Below are 13,009 nucleotides of genomic sequence, written 5' to 3' on the forward strand. Positions count from 1 at the left end.
TTGTTCTTGAAATCTAGGTCATTATTACTGCTACAATCAAACATTTTAGTGATTTTAAACAACTGGTACAAACTTTTGTTCTGTTTTAGGTAGTGTTGTACTATACTTCGCAACATCAGGGGACCAGATTTCACTAAAAGAAAAGAAATGGCGACATCGAAGGGTGCAAATACGTACAATCGACAAAACTGGGAAGATTCTGTATGTTTTAAAGACTATTTCACTGCATATTACCTTTACATGTGACAAACAACCTCTATGGAAAAGTTTATTTGTTCCAAACTTTTATTTGGCACATTCTGCAAGAATGAAAAATATGAATAGCAAATATTATCCAGAAAAGTTTGTAATTTTCTGAAACATAAAATGCATTTAAAATCTAATTATCATGTTCCTGTCATCCCTGAAAAATTTTGCAGGGGTTTAGGTGTGTCTGTACTCAGAGTAAAATTTGTGGTGTAAATATGGCCGTTAGGTGAACCTTAATATCTGTAGATGGTAGAAAAAGGAGTTTACAGAAAAAGTATGGAGCATCTTTTTACCACAGAACACCGCATAATACCACAGAACACTAGGCGTCAAAACTTTTAAATGACAATCTTTGCTTGATTTATGGAAAGTGTCAAAATGGTTTAATCTAATTAAATTTTGGTACTTTAATTGGGTTGGTGAACATGCTAAGGTCAACATTCAAAATACAGAATCTATATGTTAATGCTCCATATACATATACGATCTCTTAATGCATACAAAATTTGGCAGAAATCGGAAATATTGTCAAATGCACACAACATAATTAGAATCCAAAAACAGTCATCAAACTTGAACTTTTTGACAATTAAAAAGAGACACTTATAATATGGTATTAGTCAACTCAACATGCTCAAAGATTCAGATATCTTTTTGGAAGTATTTGGTAGCTCTTAGCACTGGATTGTTTTATATATATTTATATATATATATATATATATATATATATATATATATATAACTTTTAGTCTCTTAGCACTGGATTGTTTTATATATATACATATAATTAATAAAAAAAAAAGTTTAAAAAAATACCAACCGAAATGAATGTAACAAATAACTACGAAAATGCATGTCTTCATATTTTCAAAAATGAATTAAAAATGCAAAAAAAAGATAAACATGTATTCAACAATGTTCAATAGATATTGATTTCTATATTATTGGCCATTCAGTTTGGGGTGTAGCGATTGTGAGTAGACCATAAGGCTGTAGTTTTTTTATTTTTAGTTTTACGAACCCTCCTACCCTAATTTTTGCCAAATAGGAAAAAAAATAAAATCAAAAATGTTGATTTTTATTTTTTTTTCTCCTCCGACCCAGTGTTTTTCATGCAAAAAAAAAAAATTTTAGTTCATAACTGCATGAAAGAATCTAAATTTATGCTCTTGGTGATTTAGTAAGTTGTTGCACATTGATTTTCAATTCAAACCTTGTCAAGAAAAAAAAAAATAGTTGTTACACTAGTAGAAAATCTCCTGGTGAAATAAAAAAAAAAATCAGCAGCAGCAGTTTTTTTTTTTTTTTTTTTTTCGTCCTCCTACCCATTGGTTGTGTCAAAAAATTTCGTAAAACTAAAAATATAATAACTATGGCCTAAATAGAAAAATTAAATGGAATTGAATAATAATTGTCAAATCAAAATATGAATGAAAGAATAACACGATAATAGTGTCTGAAGTATTAACATTTTGAAGTTCTGTGGTTAATTAAGGGTATTCAGAATAGGTATTCAAAGGACAAATGAAGGAAACAAGGCAAAATGACAATGATACTTAAATTAGCAAAAGACTCTACTAGTGGTTACTGACATGCAAGCTCCAGACCTCATTTAAACTGATTGAAAGATTATGTTTTCATCATATGAAACTTTGTTGAATTCAAGACCACCTCATTTCTATCAAAAGACGGTACAAATGTAGTTCGTTACATTAATTAATACAATGTATCTAAAAGGGTGATGAACAACCAGTATTTCATATATAAAATTTAATACAATAATGAATATATTTTATTTGCAGGAATTCCCAATCCTTTGTCAGACATGTCTTGGTGATAACCCATACATAAGAATGGTAAGTAAAGTAATATAATAGACATTTACTTATAGAATGGAAAAAAATGAACTGATGGGTGTGTTTAATGACATTGCCTTTCTTTAAAGCCCTCACTTGGTCACTTTAAGCATGTTAAGTGAGGTTTGAGCTGCTGAATTTTAAGTTTTCTGTCTGTTTTCAGGGGTGTGGAAATATTTGCTGTGGGCACTTGTCCCTGGGCAAGTAAAACTGTAAAGTTCACTTGTCCGGAAAAAAAGTTACTTGCCCTGATGGTCCCAATTTATTGAAGTATTTCATTGTAGTTAATATATGATTCTTAGCACTGTTACAACTGCATCACAAACAAGTGAAATCCATTTGTTTATTATGTGTAAAAATTTAGTAAAGTAGGTCAACATCTATGGGACAAAAACCTTACAGCAAAACAACCAATGAAATAACATGTAAAGGTAATTTTTGCAGCAGTTTTGGAATAAAAATTGTAGCCAGTAGGTACATATAATGATATACTAGTTTAGAGGACAGTGAGTGAAGAAATGGAAATTAAATAATGGATTAACTATTGACTTTTTTGCTGTTTCTCTCAACTGATCAACACACTTGTTTTTTTTTTTTTTTTGGTTTTTTTTATAATTGTATTGATGGGCAATTAAACCGTCCCTTCCATTTACCACTCTGACAACAAATAATGTTGACCTTTGATCTATAAATATAAAGACAAAAAAAATATTTATTTTCCGAATTTCCATCCTAGATGACCAGGTGCAATCTGATATTCACGATGTCTGAAATTCTCGCTTCCATATTTTTTTTTAATACTCCTTATCCTCCATTTGCGTTTTAGGGTTTTTACTCGACTCATTACTCTTTTTGTCTTGCTTGCCCGGTGTTTTATAAAGTATTTATCAATCTGATTCTCGATACAAAATCATATAAAATGACAGTTCCGGTACATGATGGATAAAACCTAATCGACCATCCTGTGTCAATGGACAAAACCAATGCAATGTTACACAACTCGGGTTCGCATACTTATTTTTATTTATTTTGTTAATCTATCTATTTTCGGTATTATGTAATATTTATCGTCATGAACCATTGGTTTCATTTACATAAATTGAACATCTTTATATATTTTGAACATGTTGAAATTAGTTCTATATTTCTGTTGGATTTGAACTTTGTCTTTTATATTATTTTACTTGTCCACGGGCAACCCATACAAAAATAATTACTTGTCCGGTTGTTCAAATGTAAGAGTCGGGCGAGTCGGGCATAGCATTTCCACACCCCTGGTTTTATGGAGACTATTGATGTTTTGTTTCTGTTTTCTGGTGATGAAATCAATGATGTCGGTCATTTTTTACACAATTTTTAACTGCCCCTTGATCATTTGTTGATATCATCTTCTTCTTGCAAAAAATTGTATAAACTGCATTCCGTCTTATTCTTATTTACAGATGAAAGAAAAGTATGGAAAGGAATGTAAGATTTGTGTCCGACCCTTCACAGTATTCAGGTGGTGTCCCGGAGCAAGGATGAGATACAAGAAGACTGAAGTTTGTCAGACATGTTCTAAAATTAAGAATATTTGTCAGACATGTCTGCTTGATTTAGAATATGGTAATTATAAAGACGGTCATTTAATTCACAGGCCCAGTGTTCTCCTCAGGGCCTTAAAGCACTGTGGTACCCTGGTGCTATATTTTCTACCATGATGTTATTTTGGACGATTTTATAATAGAATTCAAAGGGGCCATATTATGGAAAACCAGTGCCATGTTGATTTCCATGGTGCTATATGAAGGTTCTGGGGAGAACACTGATGGCCTCTGTCTCAACATTTTAAACATCTTTTGTACACTTATAGGGTAAAAGAGTTGGAATCAACCCGTGTAACAAGTAGGTTTTACCAACAATAGTCCATAAATTTCATGAAAATTACGTTCATTTTCAGGAAAAACATCTTTTCTAGTTTTACAATGTTCAAAAATGTTTGTTTGAACATATAACTTGTTTAACAATTGAATCATTTAAAAAGATTTATTAATGAGTTGTTAGTTTATTTAAACTGTTTCCTAAAACAAAACATTGGTCTGATACATCTGAATTTGTCTATTAAATCTAAATTTGACACAGTCCTTGAGTTACTACTACCTATTTTTACATTTTAAAGTATATATAACAATTCCAGGATGTAAAAAGTAGCATATATTAGTTTGTTCTTTACAGGTTTATGTAAAACATAGTTTATATTAGTTTGTTGTTTACAGGATTACCAGTACAGGTTAGAGATGCAGCATTGAAGATACAGGACAACATGCCTAAATCTGATGTCAACAAGGAATTTTATACACAGAATATGGAGGACAAAGTAAGTTAATGTGACAGGATTTTTTTTTCTACATGCATAATGACTAGTGTTGTAAAATTGAACATTTTTATGCCCCACCGCTGAGGCATTTAGTTTTACCTTTGTCTGAATGTACATATTTCGCAAAATTTCGTTCTTTTCTATAACTTGAGTTTGCATCAACCATATCTTATGAAACTTATACACAATGTTTAACACCACAAAACACAGATCAAATTTGAATTTTGGTGGCATCACTTTCACCGTTCTAGAGTTTGCCCCTTTGTAAATTGAAAAATGCTAAATTTTTAGTTTCCATTCTCTGACTTAATTTGCCTCAACCAAATGTTATGAAACTTATACAAATTGCTTTTTACCACAAAATACAGATCAAGTTGAATTTTGGTGGCAACACTTTAATCATTATTGAGTTATGTGCCTTTATAAATCGAAAAATTGCAAAATTTTTAGTTTCTGTTCTGTAACTTAAGTTTGTCCCAACCAAACATTATGAGATCCATACACAATACTTATAACCACAAAACTCAGATCAAGTACACATTTGGGTACCCTCTCTTTTATCGTTCTTGAGTTATGTTCCTTTATAATGTTGAATGCAAGCAGGGGCATTATCTGTGTCCATGGGGACACATTCTCCATTTATTTATCTAACCTTATGAGATAGAATAAGTTCATTTTACTTGTTTCAATTGAATATTTAAAAAAGTACATGTAGAAAGATGGTGGTCCCTAAAATTGTTAATGATGTTTGCTGCAAAGCAGTTATAAAGACATAATTCTGAGTTAACAGTTTAAAAGTCAAACCTTCCATTTCTGAAACCGTCATTTATATAGAAAAAAATTTGATTTCTAAGAAAAAAACTAATAGACAACCTTTTGTATGTAGGTGTTACCGACATGTGAATGGTTCATTGATTAAACTTAAAATTCTTGATGAGAATAATCTTGTTCTTTTTCAGATGGCACAAGATGGTTTAAATTCATCAAGTGCTTTAGGTAAAGCGATGGCTCCTAGTGATATGTTGTTAAAGTTAGCTAGAACTACACCCTATTACAAGAGAAACAGACCACATATTTGTTCATTCTGGGTCAAAGGTGAATGTAAAAGAGGAGAAGAATGCCCATACAGGTTTGTATTATCAGAAATTGTTCTAAATTTTGTAGCATTATTATTGAAAAGTTTGGCACACCAATAAGTGACCATTTATGGGTTTGATTTTCTTAGAATTATGAAGAAAAATAAATATCAAAAGAATAATCAGGAAATCAAATGTTCCAGACTTTCATTATGTTAAGATAAATGGCCCCCTTTTAGGGGTACCCATGTCCGTCCTTCCTACATACATACCGAAATTGGTTTTCGTTCTCTAACTGAAGTTTGCCTCAACCAAATTTTATAAAAATTGTATACAATGCTGATTACCACAAAACACAGATTTGAAACATATGCACAATGGTTATCACCACTACTCTCAGAACAATTCAAATTTAGGTGGCATCACTTTTATAGTTGATGAGTTATATCCCTTTCTAATGTTGTATACAAGTATTTACCAAAAGTCAATAGAACATCATAATATAAATAAATTGGGTGTATTTACTGTCTTCTGATTGGTTAAAAGTATTACTTTTATTTTCTATGTTGTCAATTTTGATGGCGACACGCCCACTCTAATGTTGTGTATTCATACGCCTACATGTGTGTACGTTGTTATTGTTAATTTAAATAATATAAAAAGTTCTTTGAGCCTTATTTTTGATAGAAATTTATTTATAATGAATGGCAATAAATTATTTTGAATTTATTAAACCATAAAATTAATTTTTGACTTTTCACATTGCGGATTATTCAATGTGAAGAGTCAAAAATTAAGTTTATGGTTCAATAAATTCAAAATAAATAATAGCCATTCATTAAATGTCAGAAGGGGCCTTGTTGTGGTTACTACTGTAATTTCTAGTCAGTCAACACTGAGGTTGTGAGTTTCAAACCCCGCTCCTGCGAAATTGACAAGGATTGTCAGTTTTCCTATTGAAGGTTGTCAGGTTTCTCTGTGCAATACAGCTTTCTCTACCAATAAAAACTAATCACCATTAAATAGACTACCGTAAAAGTGGTGCTCAAAGTGGCGTTAAAACACCAAAAATCCAATATATGTCAGCTGACACAATATTTTATAGCAAGTTAATCTGCCATGTTGTAAGTTTTATAAGCAACATTTAAATCAACACTGAAATGGATATAATTTTGTTTACAGATATACAACAAACCCTCATGATCTATTTGCATTGCTGATCAGAACATAAAAGATAGATTTTATATTTGTTTATTTTTACAGACATGACAAACCAACAGACCCTGATGATCCACTTGCTGATCAGAACATAAAAGAAAGATTTTATATTTGTTTATTTTTACAAACATGACAAACCAACAGACCCTGATGATCCACTTACTGATCAGAACATAAAAGATAGATTTTATATTTGTTTATTTTTACAGACATGACAAACCAACAGACCCTGATGATCCACTTGCTGATCAGAACATAAAAGATAGATTTTATGTTTGTTTATTTTTACAGACATGACAAACCAACAGACCCTGATGATCCACTTGCTGATCAGAACATAAAAGATAGATTTTATATTTGTTTATTTTTACAGACATGACAAACCAACAGACCCTGATGATCCACTTGCTGATCAGAACATAAAAGATAGATTTTATATTTGTTTATTTTTACAGACATGACAAACCAACAGACCCTGATTATCCACTTGCTGATCAGAACATAAAAGATAGATTTTATTTTTGTGTATTTTTACAGACATGACAAACCAACAGACCCTGATGATCCACTTGCTGATCAGAACATAAAAGATAGATTTTATGGTATGAATGACCCTGTGGCAGAAAAGTTAATGAGAAGATACAGTGACATGCCTAAACTTACCCCTCCAGATGATAAAACTATAACTACATTATATGTAGGCAATCTAGGAGAAAAGATAGAAGAATCAGAATTAAAGTAAGAATATCTTTCAGTATATTTAAAAAATGTGTTGCAAATATTTTATAATCATTTCAGTAGCATGTAATACTTTAGTGTTGTGAACTGGTAGTTTCTGTAATAGCCCTGTTATAGATTCAAGGTTTGCTGTATTGGACTCTAGACTTGAAAAGACGAGGGCTAATACAGCTGATTAAGAAGCTATTATAACAGAGTAACTACAGAAACAGCCAGTTCACAACACTTTTATTAATTGATTTTTATTTTGATAAGAATAATAATTACCGCGAAGAAGATACAGAATTTCATATCTGAACTTTGTCTTTTCTCTTTCACAATGAATATTTTGTCAACATTGTCAAATGTAATTTCTGATTTCTTGTCCAATAACTTAATCTTCTGCTATTAAAATTCATTTAATCTAGTGAATATAAAGTAGCTAGAAAGAATAAATCAGACAGTTTAACAATTCTTCTCTTGAATTGTCTGCATTCTGATTATTGATCAACGGAAATTAAACAGTGAAAATACTTGAAAGTCATACTCGAAAGTCATACTCGAAAAGACTGTGAAACATTTCCATTTCAAGACATTTCATACACTGAACCATGTGAACATCTTTTAAACTTTTAGTATAATATTAAGTTAAAAAATATGATACAAATGTATTTATGCATAAAAATGCATCCAAAGTTTAGTAAGCTTAGCCCATGGGTCAATACATCTTTTTCTGTATTGGCCCTGTTGTGTTGATAAGCAATATTTACTCCTTTTTGACAGGAAAACATCATCAGTATTGCACATGCCGATTTATCCATATTTGGACAGATTTGTTCGAATATCATTTGATAAATGGTAATACAAATATTGTATTCATACATTCATTGAAAAATGAAAAGTTCAATCAAATAATGTAGCTTTTCAAAAATTGTTCAAAAAAAGAAAGAATAATCTAAAGAACTTTGTTAGGGTTCACCAGGAGGTGCAATATTTTTAAGGCAGTATTTTTCATTTTTTCTGTTGAGGATATAAAACTAAGACATTTGGTATGGAATCTTTACTGCCAATAATAAGAAGACATGTTTTATCAATAGAGTGAAAAGTAACTTGATATAAAATAATACTTGATGTGTTTTTTGCAGAGACCAATTCTACCAGTTTGGTGAGATAAGGTCTGTCAATATTGTCACCAAACAACAATGTGCATTTGTACAGTTTACAACAAGGGCAGCCGCTGAAACAGCTGCAGAAAAATCATTTAACAAATTGATACTTGGAGGCAGAAGGCTGACAATAAAATGGGGAAAATCTCAGGCTCAACAAGGAGCTCCGGTGAAGAAAGATGGCGAGGAAGATGAAGCAGAGCTAGAACCTGTCCCAGGACTTCCTGGAGGTTGGTATTCATTCAGATATGTATGATGTATCTTATATTAATTAAGTAGTTGTACAATGTTTTAAAGATGGTTTATACAGTTAAATTAAAACCTTTCACATTCAATAAAAGGGCTTTATAGGAAACAAAGTCCTCATAACAGAAAGAAAATCACGAAAAATGAAAATATATACACTAATGAATTAAAAATTGTCCCATTTTTTAAATGACCGCAAACAAATTATGGATCGTATGATGTCGTTGTCTTCGTCGTCTGCGTCGTCCGAAGACACATTTGGTTTCCGAACAATAACTTTATTTATGTCAATGGATCTCTATGACATTTAAGAAGAAGGTCCAATACCACAAAAGGAAGGTTGGGATTGATTTTGGGGATGATGATCCCAACCGTTTAGGATTTAGGGGCCCAAAAAGGGCCGAAACAAGCATTTTTCTACTTTCAGGATAATAAGTTGTTATGACTTGTATTTCAATTAATACCACAAGTAGAAGGTTTGGATTCATTTTGGGGGTTATGGTGCCAACTGTTTAGGAATTAAGGACCAAAAGGGGGTCAAATGAAACATTTTTGTAGTTTCTGCACTATAACTTGTGTGCAAGTTTATGGATCTCTCTGATATTATACCACAAGGTTCCATATCACAACAGAAAGGCTGAGATTGAGTTTGGGGGTAATTGCCCATTTCATGCAGGAATTAATGGCCAAAATAGGGCCAGAAACAAGCATTGTTCTAGTTTCGAACGAATAACTTGTGTTTAAGAGTATGGATCTCTCTGAAATTTTACTACAAGTTTCCATACTACAAAGGAAAGGCAAGGATTAGTGGGGGGGGGGGTAATTGTTCCAAGGAGGGATCAGAAGTTTGGGGGGTTGTAATTTTTTAAACGGTCAAATTTTAAAAAGAATCTTTAATTGCACAGGTTTTGCGCAATATATTTGTAAGATCTTGACATTTATTTTGTGTCAGAAACCTATACTATGTCAAAAATTTGGTCACAATCCAAATTCAGAAAGTATCAAGCTTGAATATTGTGTCCAAATTTGCCCGAACTGTTTAGGGTTCAACATTTGCGGTCGTATCAGGCTGCACTCAGCAAAGCAAATTTTTTTTACAATAGTTTCACTTGTTGCATTGATCTCAGCAAGTACTTCTTTTTAATTTGTGTACTGCAATATTCAAATACCCTCGAGGTCAAATTTTAGAATGCACAGCTGAATACAAAAGCTATTTTGAATATTTTCAACTTAAATCATTAAAAATGTCCTAATGCTAATACAATCATTTTTTTTTTATCAAATACAAATGTACCTGATTTATGTAAGGCTTATTTAAGACTTATTTTTTGTTTATCTTGACTGAATATCAAATAACACCCTCATGTTATTTGTTTATATATTTATTAATTTAGAATTTGTACAATGTTATTTTATTTTCTATTTGCAGCTTTACCTCTGCCTCCAGAGGAGATTGTCCACAATAACAATTTCTTTAATTTGAATGGACCTCCACCCATGATGATGCCGCCTGTACCACCAAGGCCACCAGGGGCTCCTAGAGGGCCACCACCTAACTTTGTACCATTCACATTCTTCAGGGGACCACCACCTCCAGGTAAGTTAGAACTTACAGAGGGAAACAACACTACTTAATATTCCTATAGTGGTTGTAATAGAAAATACATGTACTTACTATAACCTCCTGCAAAAACAAAATGTGAGAAAACAAATCTGTGACTTCTAACCAAGGTCATTATAACATGTTATAAAGGACTAACATTTGTGTGTTAGTTGTAAACAAGATTGGTCAAAACTTTGCTCTGTGTAATTTTCTATTTATTATTCTGTATTGCAGAAAGAACATTGTCTTTACATTTGTTGGTAACAATATACATTTGTCAATAACAAGATACAAATATCAGTACAATATACATTTGTCAGAAACAATTCACATTTGTCAGTAACAATTTACATTTGTCAGAAACAATTTACTTTTGTCAGAAACAACTTACATTTGTCAGTAACAATTTACTTTTTTCAGAAACATTTTCAGAAACAATTTACATTTGTCAGAAACATTTTCAGAAACAATTTACATTTGTCAGAAACATTTTCAGAAACAATTTACATTTTTCAGTAACAATTTTATTTGTCTGTAATTATTTGTGTTTGTCAATAACAATTTATGTTGTCAGTAATAATTTAAATTTGTTAATAACAATTAATATTTGGCAGTAACAATTTACATTTTGTCCATAAAAATTTACTGCCAAAATTACATTTTCCATAACATTTAACATTTGTCAGAAACATTTTCTTTTATCAGTTTTAATTTTCATTTTTCAGTAACAAATATATAATTGACAGATACTATTTGAACACCAGAAATAACATGTGCATTTTTTTTTTAGGAATGAGACTTCCTCCACCTCCTCCTGGTATGATGCCAATGAGACCTCCCCTACATCATCAACAGCAGCAACAACAACAACAGCAGCAGCAACAGAGGCACCAGTTACCAGTCCACTATCCATCACAGGATCCTACAAGAATGGGAGCAGTACCAGTTCAGAAAAACTGATATCCTGCCTGCTTCAGAGTGAATGTTGGAACTTGGCAATGTGGAATGGTCATGTCATTTTAATACATTGAATGGAAAAAGATTTATGTAAACAATATTGACGATATAAGTTGTTTTTAAAGTCACTGTGTAATAAAAGAAATAACTGAATGTAAAATAAATTGTTTTATTGTCATTCAACCTATAACATTGGTGTACTAGCAAGGGATAGGCTATAAGAGTCACTCTTCATTCCATTCAAACCCCTAAAAACTTGACATAATCTTATAATTAAAAGATAAAAAGAAAAATGCAATCACTTCCATAAAAAAATCCACTCATAATCTTCATCTATTACAGTTTATGCTCCCTGATTTTTTAAGTGCCCGTTTGCAGGACGTATAATGGTATACAGTTGTCTGTCTGAAAGTCTGTTCGGTGTCAACATGTCAGACATGAACTCAAAAAAACGCTTTAAACAATTCGCATAACACTTTGGTACATTGTTTATATCTATTGACGTGAGCTCCCTTTCGTTTTTTTATAAATTTTAGATTTTACGTTTCCCAGTTATAGGGTTCTATTCTTTAAAAAAGGGGGATTTTTTCAGTTTTCATACAATAACTGAAGAATGCTTTCACCAACTTGCAAGATATTTTGATAAATTGTTAATATTTATTGACATGAGCTCCCTTTTGAATTTACATTTACGAGTTATAAGCTTTTACTCATTTGTTAATATCTATTGATGGCTCCCTTTGAAATTTTATAAATTTATGGATTTCACATTTCCATGATTTGGGGTTTTATTCATAAAATAGCGGTGATTTTCCAGTTTTTAACCGGATTTTTGTGACAAAAATGTCGGTTATTGTTTTGGGGATGTATGGCGGGCAGCCGGGCGGGCGGTCGGGCGGGCGGCAATCAAATGTTGTCTGTGCATTAACTCATGAACCGTTCAACCAAAGCTTTTAAAATTTTAATATGTTATTACTGACAACTATACGAAGGTCAAGTTCAATAATGGTGATTTTGACTTTTACCGTTCAGGAGTTATGGTTCTTGAAAGATTGAAAAATGGAGTTTCCAGTCGTGTCCGTGCATTTACGCATGAAATGTTCTACCAAAGCTTCCCAAATTTTAATATGTTGTTACTAATGACAGAATGGAGGTCAAGTTCAATAATGACGATTTTGACTTTTACCGTTCAGGAGTTATGGTTCTTGAAAGATTGAAAAATGGAGTTTCCAGTCGTGTCCGCGCATTTATGCATGAACTGTTCTACCAAAGCTTCTGAAATTTTATTATGCTGTTACTGATGACAAAATGGAGGTCAAGTTCAATAATGACGATTCTGACTTTTACCGTTCAGGAGTTATGGTTCCTGAAAGATTGAAAAATGGTGTTTCCCGTCGTGTCCGTGCATTTTCTCATGAACCATTCAACCAAAGCTTTTGAAATTTTAATATGTTGTTACTGATGACAAAATAGAGATCAAGTTCAATAATGACGATTTTGACTTTTACCGTTCAGGAGTTATGGTTCTTGAAAGATCGTAAAATGGCGTTTCCATTCACGTTGTT

The 13,009-nt window shown here is 31.8% G+C and overlaps 1 protein-coding gene across 1 annotated transcript; it reads left to right on the top strand.

Annotated features, from left to right (window-relative positions):
• Positions 1-79: 79 nt before the first annotated feature.
• Positions 80-11,608, top strand: LOC143044458 (pre-mRNA-splicing factor RBM22-like). The gene is made up of 9 exons (XM_076216490.1): positions 80-201; positions 2,052-2,105; positions 3,548-3,710; positions 4,361-4,461; positions 5,421-5,590; positions 7,293-7,493; positions 8,618-8,868; positions 10,314-10,481; positions 11,278-11,608. Exons 1-9 carry the CDS (start codon positions 148-150, stop codon positions 11,445-11,447), a joined length of 1,332 nt encoding a protein of 443 aa, XP_076072605.1. The 5' UTR covers positions 80-147; the 3' UTR covers positions 11,448-11,608.
• The last annotated feature ends 1,401 nt before the right edge of the window (positions 11,609-13,009 follow it).

The sequence above is a fragment of the Mytilus galloprovincialis genome, chromosome 9 (genome assembly GCF_965363235.1).
Source record: "Mytilus galloprovincialis chromosome 9, xbMytGall1.hap1.1, whole genome shotgun sequence".
Classification (NCBI taxonomy): Eukaryota; Metazoa; Mollusca; class Bivalvia; order Mytilida; family Mytilidae; genus Mytilus; species Mytilus galloprovincialis.

Excerpts from the sequence above, each read along its gene's own strand:
- LOC143044458 (XM_076216490.1), top strand. The coding sequence starts at position 148 with ATGGCGACATCGAAGGGTGCAAATACGTACAATCGACAAAACTGGGAA. Across the intron at positions 7,494-8,617 it reads ATAGAAGAATCAGAATTAAA|AGACCAATTCTACCAGTTTG; the intron begins GTAAGAATATCT and ends TGTTTTTTGCAG. Across the intron at positions 8,869-10,313 it reads TGTCCCAGGACTTCCTGGAG|CTTTACCTCTGCCTCCAGAG; the intron begins GTTGGTATTCAT and ends TTCTATTTGCAG.